Genomic DNA, 13,484 nt, shown 5'->3' with positions numbered 1-13,484 from the left:
TACTAATTTCATTACCTTACAGGCTGTTAAGAACGAGGTGAATGTGCCTTGTGTGAAGAACTTTGTGGAGCTGCTCTATGTGCAAACGCTGGATGCCTCGACCAAGTCTAAGCATCGCTTGGCGCTGTTTCCACTCGTCACCTGTTTGCTGTGTGTCTCGCAGAAGACTTTCTTCCTGACCAATTGGCATTATTTCCTCGCCATGTGCCTGAGCAATCTCAAGAATCGCGATGCTAAGATGAGTCGCGTGGCTTTGGAGTCGCTTTATCGCCTGCTTTGGGTCTATATGATACGCATCAAATGTGAATCGAACTCGGCGACGCATTCGCGTCTGCAGAGCATTGTCAACTCGCTGTTTCCCAAGTAAGTGAATGGCTATATGAATTGTATTATATGTATTAAATTGTATTCTTCTTTTTAGGGGCTCCAAGGGCGTTGTGCCGCGTGATACACCGCTGAATATATTCGTCAAAATTATTCAGTTTATAGCGCAGGAACGTTTGGACTTTGCCATGCGTGAGATTGTCTACGATTTGCTGTGCGTGGGTCGCTCTATCAAAGTGATACTCAATCCGGAACGCATGAGCATTGGTTTACGTGCCTTTATGGTCGTTGCGGACTCGCTGCAGCAGAAGGACGGTGAACCGCCAATGCCGCGCACGGTGCCCGTGTTGCCATCGGGCAATACGTTGCGCGTGAAGAAGACGTATATCAATAAGTTGATCACCGATGACACGGCACGCAGCATTGGCATGTCTGCATACTTTCCGCATGTGCGGCGCGTCTTTGTCGATATATTGCGTGCCTTGGACGTGCATTGCGGTCGCCCTTTGATGATGACAAACACACAGAATCAGAATAAGGAACCCGATGAGATGTTATCGGGGGAGCGTAAGCCACGCATTGATTTGTTTCGCACTTGTGTCGCTTCGGTGCCGCGTTTAATTCCGGATACGATGACCGCACAGGAGCTGGTTGATTTGCTGTCTCGGCTGACGGTGCACATGGATGAGGAGTTGCGCATTTTGACGCATCAATCGCTGCAGACGCTGATGATTGATTTTCCGGATTGGCGTCAGGATGTCGTGCACGGTTACACCCAGTTTCTGGTGCGCGATGTCACCGACACCTATCCGCAATTGTTGGAGAACTGCACACGCATACTGTTCGTCTTCCTCAACATCTGGCGCTGTGCTATCATTGTGAATGGCACCACAGTTGCTGGCGGTGGCAACACAACAAGTAATACTGGCACTGGCGGCAACACGGTGCCCAATGCTGCCGGCGTTGCTGGCGCTGGCGGCGTGAATACAGTGCAACAAAAACTTGGCGGTACAGCGCCTACAATCACCACAGCTGCCGGACCGAGTTCAACTGCAGCAACAGCAGCTGCTACAGCGCCCGTGGCGGGCAAGGAAACAACCAACAGTCAGCTGTCGAAACAACAACATCTGAATACCGCCAGCAGCGCCACGTCGAGCATAACCACCTCGAGTGGCATGTCCAGCATTACGCAGCACACGGTGCTCAATATGGTGGCCAACGATGTGGGCAAAAAGAACGAGATTCCGCTGGTGACTACGTTGCACTTTGTCGAGGGCTTTGCACTCGTGTTGCTCTGCAATTATCGTCCGTATTTGCGCAAGCTGGCGGCGATGATACTCAAGGAGGTGAAGAATCTGATGCGTGTGCTGGGCATACCCGAAACGGAGCCGCCGCTCATCGATGTGATGGATCGTTGCTGTCCGCAGATTGTGGAGAAGTGTCTGCCACAGTTGCCGCAGGCCGAGAAGACGGCCATACTGAATGCGAATTGCATCGATCTGCAGTGGATAGCGGAGCGTTCAAGCGGCGTCTGGTTGGCAGGACTCACAGATGGTAAACAGCGTTCTAATTAGTGATTTTTATACCCGCTGCCCATAGAGTAGAAGGGTATTATAACTTTGTGCCTTCAGGAAATGTACAGGCAGAAGGAGTTATCTCCGACACCATATGTATGCTTAATAAGCGTCCACAGCTGTCTGTCCGCCTAGAACACAGAGACTATAAAAAAAATAATCTTTTTTTGCGACAGCGCTTGTTGTGTTTGCACGTAGATCAAGTTTGATTCATATTTGTCAAATAACAAGCTTAATTTTGCTATAGACAATAATAACTATGAGAATTGCTGAGAATTTGATATCGGATCGGATACAAAATTGTAGAAGTTATTTAAGAAATTCTTCTGAATTGTCTTAACTGCTTTGGCTGACAATCTGTTATTACTCTACCGAGTTAATGAACCGCAAAAATTCTGAAATATATCGAAGGTATTTGGTATTATGATATAGTTCTACATTAAAAATATACCACAGCGTACTAAATACTAAATACTCTTTGGTATGTAGTACTATATTAATATAAAAGTTATAGCCTCTGGTATATTTTTAATACTTTTGAGGTATATTAATTAGGTATATTTTAAAATTAATACATCACTGTTTTGCATAGTAGGTACTGGGTATCTCACAGTCGAGCATACTCGACTGTAGCTTTCTTTTTAAATTGCACTTTTCTTCGATGATATTTAAATCCTTGTTTGCTTTACCTTTGCAGACAACTCCAAGTCATCGACTTCGACGCTGAATCTGTCGCAGACCAGCTCATCGGCTGTAGCCGCAACAGCTACAGCAGCGAGCTCCGCACAACCGCAGTTTGATCCTTGGGCCACCTGTTTGTTTGGTTTGCTGGAGCGACAGCGAGTGCTGCAGCAATGTCCCTCGGCGGTGGCGCAGGCTTGGCCCATTTGCTATGCTCGTCTCAATGCGCTCTACAGTGTCATCGATCCCACGTAAGTGGCTTAAGTTTTTTGGCATTTCAAGTGCGTTAATTAAGAGTTTGTTTTACTTATTTGCTTGCAGTCCTGTGAGCGACAATCGCGCTTCGTTGTTGCGCGGTTCGGCGCCGACTAAGAAAATGCCCACCGAAAGTCAAAAGGATTCGTATATGCGTTTGTGGCGCAATCAAGTGGCATGTGCCATGCGTCTCGTGCCACAAATACCCAGCGTTGCTGTGCGCTGCGCCTCGCCCGATCTGAGCTTGAGGTGAGTACGCATTCCAACTGGAAAAATAACAACAAATAACAAGCGCATTTAAAGCATTTTCAACACATCGATGAGAAAAAAGACAGCGTGTTAATTTTCAGCTCAAAAGTGGCAATCAAATATCAATCATCATTTTTGTTTGATTAACATTTTGCATTCGATTAGATGCCGTGGCACGTGTAATCCCTCCTAAATCCTACCCGTAACTCTTTCTACTTCTCCTCCAATCGAATCGAATCGAATACTATAATATATCGTGAAATCGCTCGTCGTATGCAAATCCATTTTGAATATTATTGGTATTTAGTTTTGTGTTGTTGTCGTCGTCGTTGTGTGATGTGTTTTGTTTGTTTTTTAACTAACTTCAATATTCTACACACTTGTCAATCTAACTATTTGTCCTGCGTAATCACAGCACATTGCACATGCACACGTACAAACAAACACAGACACATTCGCACACACACATAGATGAGTAAATACATTTTGAATTTGTGCAATGGAATTGACTAAAAACTTGCATTAAATCGAATCAACGCACTGGCGACTCTTATTTAATAAATGCACTATTGCAATATTGTATGTAAATTTACATAATTTTAATCAGAATTCATACGTCATGTTGTACAATTATATTTCGCGCTACATTCTGTCAGTCAAATCGAACTGATTAGAGTTTTGGTCATTTAAAGATTATGTTTATTTGTTGTTTCCTCGAATCAAACTTCAATTTCCAATAATTTGCATTGCAATTGTAATTAAAGCAGTGTCCAAAACAAACAACAAACTCATTCACTCAAACTCGATTTTGTTTTGTTGTGTGGCTACAACAAGATGTGGCACTTTATGTTTTCTTTCAAATGCAAATTGCAACATAAGGCAAGGCATAAGGCAATCAGGCAAAGCAGCTTCAACAATTGCCTTTGGACATAAATATGCAAATTATGCAGAATCCTTGAGCAGCTCAGCAGTAAATCGATAAACAAAAGGCTTTCAATTTTATTTGAAACAATATTGTTAAGTTTTTCTTCTTCTGCTACTGCCCGTTAGTTCTACACAATTTAATTGAAATGATTTCAATAATTGAAATCGTAAAGTTAACATGTTTTACAAGTTAATTATTAGTTTAAAAAAACGAGAGAGGCGAAACAATGAAATCAACTTACATTTATAGCATTCCACTGAGTAAATTTGTAGGTAAAATATTTTTGCTGCTGCGGTATTTAAATTATTTTCGATTTGTTGTAATTAACTTTTGAGCATTTTCATTGAGCTGGAAAAGTAAGGTGAATGAAATAAGAAGGCGGAAAACTTTTGACTGTTAAAAATTCTTTGCACAATAAACAACATTCAAATATAGTTCATATGTATGTAGATATTTTTAATATCATTGCCATTCATCTTGTGTCTGTTGCTGTTTTATGTTATTTATTTGTGTATGGTCTTTCGTTATGGTTTGCTGCATGCTGCAAATGTCGATGGTTAATAATCTGGGACAAAAATGTCAATTGAATCCCCCCACAAAAATATCACACACATTTTCCACACACAACCCACAGACATTTTCTCGTTCTCGTTCAAATGCAGTGTGGGAAACATGTTAAATAAAAAATACAAACAGAAAAACATGAATCGAAACTCATGAACTTCACTTTTATTTGGTTAACCAAATCATAATGTTTGTTATGCATATGTCATCAATATAAATATAAATATGTTTATATGCATATACGTATTACCTCTATATATGGATTGTAATTTATAGTTTACAAGATCAATCGGATTCACGTTCGCTATCCGATTCCTTGGACAATATACCGTCAAATGTCTTTGGGCCCGAGGGAATCGTTACGCGTTTCACCCTGCCGCTCTCCTACGGACGCAAAGAGGCGCGCCAGAAACGACTTGGGTAAAGCAAAAACCAACCAAAAAACACAAAACAAAATTCTAAACTTTATTACAAACTATAAACAAAAATTTAAACTGCAACTTTTAGCAAAACCCCCAGAGAAAAAGTTAAGCTAGCAAACACACACTCGAGACAATGTCTAATTAACTTGCCATAAGTCTACTCCGATTTCTTTTAATGTGGTTTTTATTATGCTTGTACGTGTGTGTGCGTATTTATTATTAATTTTGTAATTCATAGTTTTGTTGGCATGGAAGTTGACGCTGTTGCTTTTAGTTTACAAACAATACTTGCCTTTAATTATAACATACACATGCAGAAAATTGAGCTTGACAACAATTTTTGCATTTTATTTAGAAAACATTTTTGCAAATTCTACATATGTGTTATCTGTAGTTTTGTTAAATTTTCTCAGAATATATTTTTTTCCAATTTAAGCTGAATTTTTTGTATATATTGTAGAATAGTTTTATTTCATGTGTTAGCTTTGATTTTTGAGTATAGTAGTTGTGTTATTTTTACACCCGCTACCCATAGGGTAGAAGGGTATTATAACTTTGTGCCCTCGGAAAATGTATATAACAGTCAGAAGGAGGCATCTTCGACCCCTTACAGTATATATATTCTTGATCAGCGTCAACAGCCGAGACAATGAAACCGCATCTGTATGTCTGTCTGACTGTCCGTCTGTCCGTATGAAACAGAAGATCTTAAAAATAGAGATATAACTTTCGACAGAACTTTTAGTGTTAGAGTTAGTGTGTTTTAGAAGTTATTTAAGAAATACTTAGTAGCTTTATTTGAAGATCTGGTGTATTTAATTCTCAACTTTTTACTCCCACTTCCGCCTTCGAAAATGAATAAAAATCAAATAACAAACGTAATGCCAAGCTAGAGTCGCCAATTTTGGTAAATACCGTAACAACTATAGTCTTTGGAATACCTGTTAAAAATTGTAGAAGTTATTTAAGAAATACTTTTGTATGGGGAAAATCTGGTATATTTTGCGAAATATTATTGAATATTATATTAATATGTACATATATCAAAAAATGTCTATCCTTGGTATATTTTAAGAAGAATTTCAAACTGTTTTCTTCTTATTCAAAATGGGTAGCGAGTATTTCACAGTCGAGCACACTCGACTGTAGCTTTCGTACTTGTTATTGCTGTGTGTTTTAGTGAATACAATATTTATACAAGTTTGTGTTATGTCGTGTCCGTCTGCCATGCAAAACAAATCCTTGAGCATTTTGCTAAATCGTATTATCATTGAGTCTTGGCATAAGGAAATGTGAGTTTTATAAACTCCAAACAACTTGATGAGCAAGTGTATTTCATTTTCAGCATATTTTTTTTTTGCAAAAATTGTTCATTTGAAATATTTGTTATTTGCACAGATTCCGATAATTTTTACTTAAATAACAATCCTGGTAAATTTTCTGAGTAGTTTTAAATAGTGAGTTTATGTTAGATTGGCCAGCAATTGTTTCATTTGGCTTTTGCGATCTTTTGCCTTGCATATTTTGCTTAATTTGTGTTTTGTGCTGCTGTTAAAGTTGTCCATTTTCTGGGCTAAATCAATATCACATTTCTAGGCTTTTCTTTTGTCATTTTTATTTGACAAACAATTTTCTCGTCTGTTTGCATTGTTATGTCCGCGCATTTTATTGTCGTACTTTTTTGCTTGCGCTTTTTTTTTTGTGACGGAGCTGGAAATGTTGTAAAATCATTATAAGGACAAGTTTATTTATTTTTCCATACTACGCATTGATGTGTTGATGCAGCCCAGTTACGCCCACAGCACGTCTACCGATTGTCACGCCTGCCTGCCTAACAAAGAAACGAAACGAAACGAAACGCAAAAAAAGCCAACCAAAAATATATATAATAACAAATTTTGTTTGCTCAAATATTTTTTGTGTGCAGGGGTCCGAAGGCAAATGATAAGGAAAAAAAAAAACTGCAAGGAAATTTCGCTTTTAATTGAAATGTGCGTTTTTTAATATTTATAATGTTATTTTAAATGAAATTGCCGGCATGCAGTGTGGTCACAGTAGTAGCCAAAAGGAATCTCGTTCTCTTTGCGCTCTTTGCTTATAAATAGAATTATGAGTTTGCCTTGGTCTGAAGAAATAAGTGAACCAGAAGTTTTTGTCAATTGATGGCAGCGATGTCCTTTACGTTACTTTACTTGTACTCGAATTTAAGTTGCCAAATGACTGTTACACCAAGGACATTTTTGCGTTTGGCCTTTTGTACACGGGGCATGATACTAAAATGTGCGACCGTAAATTTTATTTTATAGCTCATCGCCAGATTCCCTAAACGCGGATCGCAGTGACAAGTCGGCAATGGGCAGCGCCTCGCCCCAAGCACTCTACAAACTGGTTGTTCCCCTGCTACGCTGTGAAGCCATCGATGTGCGGGACGCGGCTGTCAATGCGTTGGGCATGATAAACCACGATGCGCTCAAGTAAGTAGCAGCCACATTTCAAACATGTACAAATATCCTTAATGTAATCCTTTTGTATGGCTTCTACCAAGGGATCTGATGGAGGAGCTCGTTGTCTACATACGCGAGGCAGTTGATCGCAAACAGGAGAATATGCGACGACGTCGACGACGCGACGCACTGCGTCTGCAGGTGGTACGGGTGCTGGAGAAGATTGCCGAGAATGGCACTTTTGGAGTGAGGTAAGCAGAAGTAATTTTAAAGCTAGACATATTTAAGAAATGATACTGCAATCGGGTCATAGATGCTTTGGCTGACAATGTGGTATATTTTTTACTCAATGGTTTGTTTTGAATAGTGTATTATACAGGTATACCAAATATAGCATTGTGCTTATTTTAGTATTTTTTATTATATTAATGTTGTATAATTTACGAATATTGTTAAATTGGTTTGCTTTTATTTAAAATAAGAAACGAGTAGTATAGTACTATACCAATACACCAAATACAATATTCGGTATATTATAGTATGTTTTCAGTATATTTATTTGGTATATTTTAGGAATATTTCCGAACTGGTATACTTTTATGGGTAGTATTACTATATCGACATACAAAATATACTATTCGGTATATTATAGTATATTTCAGTATATTAATTCGGTATATTTTAGGAATATTGCCGAACTGTTTTGCTTTTATTTAAAATAGTTAGCTGGTGGAGTAATATATCAATATACTAAATATAGCATTCAGGATATTTTAATATATTGTTTTCAATATATTTTAGGGATATTATCGCACTGTTTTGCTTTTAGTTATAATGAGAAGCGAGAGTCTCACAGTCGAGCACACGCGACTATAACTTTCTTACTTTTTCTTAAATGGAATTATTTCCCCGTAATAATAAACTCTTTACCCTTTCAGCACTTGCGTTTTGGAGCGCGATACGATGTCGTTGCATCCCACATTTGTGGAATACATTGAAGGCGCTATGGCATATCTAATGGCCGAAACGGATAAGGATAATCTCAGCATACGTGAGGTCAAGGCGCACTTTTGCAATTTCATACGCAAAATGATTAAGAACTTTTCGCGTAAGTGACAATGAGAATTGTTTTCATCCGCCATCGCAACTCTAATGTCTCTTTTCTCCGTTGTTCTTGCAGTGGAATCATGTGCCACGCTGTTGTCGCGCGACTTGAAGCGTAATCTATTCAATTTGTTTGCCACTTGGTGTGGCAACTTCTCGAAGCCGCTTAGCATTAGTTCACAGATTGGCCAAACACTCGAGGAGGAGAAACTGCAATTTAGCGCCTTACAGGTGAGTCTATCGTTGCTCCTTTGCATATCAATGTGCTCTCAGCTTATTTTAATGCCTTCCTCTTCTTCGCATCTCTCAGGCCATGTCCGCTTTGCTGTGTTGCGGACACATCTTCTATACGCCGCATTTGCAAGACGATGGCATCATTTACAAATGGCTGGATTTGCTCTTGACTTCCAAGGATGAAAAGGTAATTGCTTAAAATTTGTGAATTATTTTACCATTTTCAATTTGCCATAACTTAGACTAAAATATGTGAGATATTCATTTACAATTTTTAATTAGAATTGGATTTAATAAATATTGTATTACGTTGTAAATTTTGGAACTATTTTTTTTATTACAGTTCATTTCATATTGATTTCACAACATTTTATAAATATTTGTAAATGAATTGTGTAGCATTCGTTAATTACTTTAACTGAATTGTAATTTAATATTGCAAACACTTGTAGAGTAATTTCTTTGCATAGAAATATGTTGTTCATTTTTGCAAATTTATTTAAATGAATTACTTAAAAACATTTGTAAATTATTTGTCCAACATTCTTTGACTACATTGTAAATTGTATTGAACATTTTTGTTGAAGGCACTTTAATTTAAATCGATTTCTTAAAATTTTGTGAATATTCAAAAGTGGTACTTTTAAGATATAGTTTTTTTTGTTGTAAAGTAGTTTCAAAGCTAATTCTTTGCTATTATTATTGCTGTTAATTTTTGCAATTCTTTTTAAATGAGTTACTCAACATTTGATGAATGCTTTAAATTTATTGGTTTAATATTCTTTGATTATTTTTTAATTTTTATTTATATTGTACACTCTTAATTTTAACTGCTTTTTAACTGATTTTTTACGTTTTTTTTTTTGTAAATACTTCAAACCCACATTAACAAAATATTTTACTTTTGTTGTCAATTAGTTTCTTATATATAAACGGATTACTGAACAATTTATAACTATTTTCAAATCATATACTGAACATTTTAAACTGACTTGTTTTATTTTAATTTATATTGTTATATTTATATTGTTTCTTGTTACTACAAGGAATACAATTTTAATCAATTTCTTGTCATTTTATATTGGATTTAATTATTGGATTAATATTTTTTAATTTATCTTTATATCTATTTACTTTTTTTACAATTCATATCAAATTGAATTTCCAACATTTATTATAATTTATTTTGCAGATTGTGTTTTAATCAATTTTAAATCATTTGCATAACACTCAGTGATTACTTTACCTCTTTTGTAACTTATTTTGCATCATTTTCTGTTGCTTTGTATAGATTTATCAGCTGGCGCGCGATACAGTTGTTTTGTTGCTGGAATCCAATCCGGATATGGGACAACTGCTCGAGTGGGTAATCGATCGCTGTTATACCTCAACGCCACGCGAGGCAGACGCTTGTTTCCTGGCCCTCGCATCGATCTTCAGTGCCAAGTAAGTGGAATCAATTGCCGGCAGGTATTTACTAATGCTTTAACGCATTAAACTTTGGTCCTGCTTCTCTTTACGTCTTCTTTTCGTTTTTCCCAAGAACGTGCACCATTTACAAATAAGCTCATTTGCCGCACATCCTGTAGCAGTGTGTGTGTGTGTGTGAGAGAGGCTTAAGTACCACCTCACGTGTCTCTTGTGCCGTGTGTGGCGGCGCTTTAAATTTACAAGCTCAAAGAAGCATTGGCTCTCAGGGTACTCAGACAATATGTGCACAGTGTGTGTCTGTGTTGTGTGCTTACACTTAAATTATTGTGCTTCAATTGTGTTCATTGATGTGAAGTCGCTGCTGCAAATGTGGTTGCTGCTGTTGTTGCTGCCTCTTTGCATTGCCTCTTGCCACTTGCACTTTATTGCTTTAAACTGCAATACATATTGTTGAATTTTCTTGCGTTTCCCTTTTCCAAAGGGAGGGTAAATTGTTAAAAAATTCAGAACTGATATTAATTTTCTTTATTGTGTCTGTTTGGCCCTTCAAGCAAATATTTCAAACGCAACATATTGCAATTATTATGTTGCCCCGCTGTTTCGTTTCATGCTAGAATGTATCAAATAAATTTCATAAGATATATGCGTTATGTGTCTTTGAATCGAAACAAGTCATAACGAGTTTTTCCTGCACTCAAAGTTCATTTTACATGCGACTAAACTAACCCAACTGCGTAGTTTTAACCGACATACAACATGCAAGCTGCGTGCTTCATACTGCAATCTACGATATTTGCACTTTTTATGACCTGCATGCTACACATGTGTTTCTCGGAAATAAATTTGTTTTTTTATGCCTTAGTGCACAATACAGCTTTAAAGTGTACGCTAAATATTTTGATTGATTATTTAATTGTATTCAATACTCCCACTAAGGCGCCTGTCTGACCTTTTCAGTCTTTGGCTTTGAACTTTACTCAAAGCTGGCTAAGCCAGGCAAAAAGCAGTTTCAATTAACAGAGAAAACGTCGCACGTGCCACAACAAATTAGCACACATACAACAAACTCCTCGTGCCAACCACAAGAAAAAAGAAAATCAGTGTCAATCAGCTGGCAATTGTTATAACCTGCCTCGACTACAAAGTGTTGGTCGCGTCTAAGCTGGTTAAGCATTCACTTTAAGGGGGGCGGAGTTGCTCTTTCAGGTATCATCAACAATGTTTTGCATAAAATGTAGCATACTTTTCAGCGCTTTGCATTTTGTATGCAAACTCAAAATCGATTGCCGTGAAAATATGTACATGAAATACACTTGTACATAGATTTATTGTTGCCGCTGTTAACGGCAGCCGAGCTCGCAGCTTGTTTGACAGCTGCCTGCCACCTGCCATTTAGCTGTTGCAAAGTCCGTGTGCAATAGCTGTAAATTTCCATGCTGCCTGATTGAACATTATTTGGCGAACTGTTGATTGTTGATTTGATTTGATTTGATGATGGCAGAGCTTTGTCGGATATAAATAACTCGAGCTGCTGCCATGGTTAATTCTGCAAAACCCCAACTCCATTAACTTTGCACTCAACCAACAACCAACGAACCAAAATCCATTAAAAACATTTCTAATTTATGTCTGTACTTTTGTATTCTTTTCTCTCCCTTTCTTTTTCCTTTTTTTAGGGAATATCCTTGCGATCATTACACCTCGGTCATAACCGTAACGCTGTTAATGACGGGCTGTCCACGTGTTGAGGTGCATGCCACCGCATTGCAGCTGCTGCAGATATTGGACAAACGTTTCTTTGGCAGCGTCGTTGGCACGCTGCACAGCGACAATGAGAAAGGTAGGAGCTATCCAGCATAATTAAATCGCCACCGCAACTAACCGACTAACAAACTTGAGCAAAACGTTGCTATTAAAGATTCATAACTCAACAAATAGAAACTTTAAACGTTAAACGTTGAAATTTATTTTTTAGCAAAGAAAACATTTTCGTTAGGTGAACAAAAGTGCTGCAATTCTTAAATTAAATTTAAATAAAATAAGGCAATTGTTTTTTAAATGACTCTTCTCGAATTTTTGTTGGTTTAATTGTCACCAATGGTTAGGTTTACTTTGTTCTTGTCTAATTCTCTAATTTTCATACTTGGCTAAGCAATTTTTTAAATTTCCATAATTTGCTTAATTTTTTGCTTCTGCCGTTTTTGCGGATTTTCGTTTGCTTTTAATCTGTTTGTACGCTTCTCACACTCACTTCGCTGGCTTATTTTGGATTATTGAAAAAATGTGGTACGAGTTTTCGGTGGTTTTTTCTTTCTTTTCTTTTCTTATGTGGCAATATATATAATTTGTATTTATGTTCAAGCCTCTCCATACAAGGCAGCGTTTTCCGTTGTTCTGCTTGCCATCCATTAAAATCTTCTTTTAAGCAGCTTTTAAGTAAAATTTTGAGCTCGTATAAAATTCTCAACTTGAGCTCAGCCGCAGATCCACTAAAGCAGAGTGTGTGTGTGTGTGTGTTTATGTGTGGCAATTTGATTGAATTGAATTGAATTCTTTTTGCATGTTCCTCGTTCGCTTCGCTTTGCTCTGAATGTTGTTAGAAATCGCTGGGGAATTCGAGTTCAGACGCATTCCTGTGGCGGCATCCTCTGTGCATAATTTCATGGCAATTTGTTATGCACAATGCTCGCTGGGCCATTAATGTTTATATTCCTGTAAATTGCTGGCCAATATGCCACAGAGCAGCAATGCAAAAAGACAAAGCAAATTGGAAACAAATGAAAAGTTTCATTTGATGAGTGGTTGACTATGAAATACCCAAACTAAGGAATTTCTTCGAATTGAGTTTTGATTTAATAAAGTTAATTTTTAAAGCATCCATTTGTTGCTTTGTCTGACAATCTGATATATTGCGTATTATATGGTATATTTTGAATGTAATATTATATCGATATACCAAATATAGCCTTCGGTATATTTTAATATTTTTTGGTATATTAATATGGTATTTTATCGTATAAGTCTTCATTGAAAATGGGTAGCGGGTATCTCACAGTCAAGCACACTCGATTATAGCATTCTTGTTTTTAAAAATTTGTATTTTATTTATTTTATAGTAAAATGATTTTCATTTACACAAAATTTCAATTTTACAATGATATAACTTTCCGATAAGGTTTAGTTTTAAATGGTTATTTAAGTATTTTAGTGAAATATGTTTCATTATTTTATTATATGTTTTTGCTACATTCCTATACCCACCCAAATTGAATTTTAC

General features: G+C 37.1%; 1 protein-coding gene across 8 annotated transcripts in view; it reads left to right on the top strand.

Annotated features, from left to right (window-relative positions):
* Window positions 1-13,484, top strand: part of LOC132792412 (protein furry) — a 70,969-nt gene that overhangs the window by 11,001 nt on the left and 46,484 nt on the right. For 5 of the 8 annotated variants that reach the window (XM_060801774.1, XM_060801775.1, XM_060801776.1 and 2 more), the window contains 12 exons: window positions 23-363; window positions 422-1,878; window positions 2,596-2,830; window positions 2,901-3,083; window positions 4,849-4,992; window positions 7,301-7,468; window positions 7,540-7,689; window positions 8,377-8,546; window positions 8,619-8,773; window positions 8,853-8,963; window positions 10,068-10,222; window positions 11,884-12,047. In XM_060801774.1, coding sequence (XP_060657757.1) covers window positions 23-363; window positions 422-1,878; window positions 2,596-2,830; window positions 2,901-3,083; window positions 4,849-4,992; window positions 7,301-7,468; window positions 7,540-7,689; window positions 8,377-8,546; window positions 8,619-8,773; window positions 8,853-8,963; window positions 10,068-10,222; window positions 11,884-12,047 — 3,433 coding nt within the window. The remainder of the gene's footprint in view (window positions 1-22; window positions 364-421; window positions 1,879-2,595; window positions 2,831-2,900; window positions 3,084-4,848; window positions 4,993-7,300; window positions 7,469-7,539; window positions 7,690-8,376; window positions 8,547-8,618; window positions 8,774-8,852; window positions 8,964-10,067; window positions 10,223-11,883; window positions 12,048-13,484) is intronic. The other 3 variants (XM_060801778.1, XM_060801782.1, XM_060801781.1) reach the window with 1 other exon arrangement.

The sequence above is a fragment of the Drosophila nasuta genome, chromosome 3, assembly GCF_023558535.2.
Source record: "Drosophila nasuta strain 15112-1781.00 chromosome 3, ASM2355853v1, whole genome shotgun sequence".
NCBI classification, from domain to species: domain Eukaryota; kingdom Metazoa; phylum Arthropoda; class Insecta; order Diptera; family Drosophilidae; genus Drosophila; species Drosophila nasuta.
The sequence above is the reverse complement of the archived record's forward strand: the minus strand, read 5'-3'. Positions and strand labels throughout refer to the sequence as shown.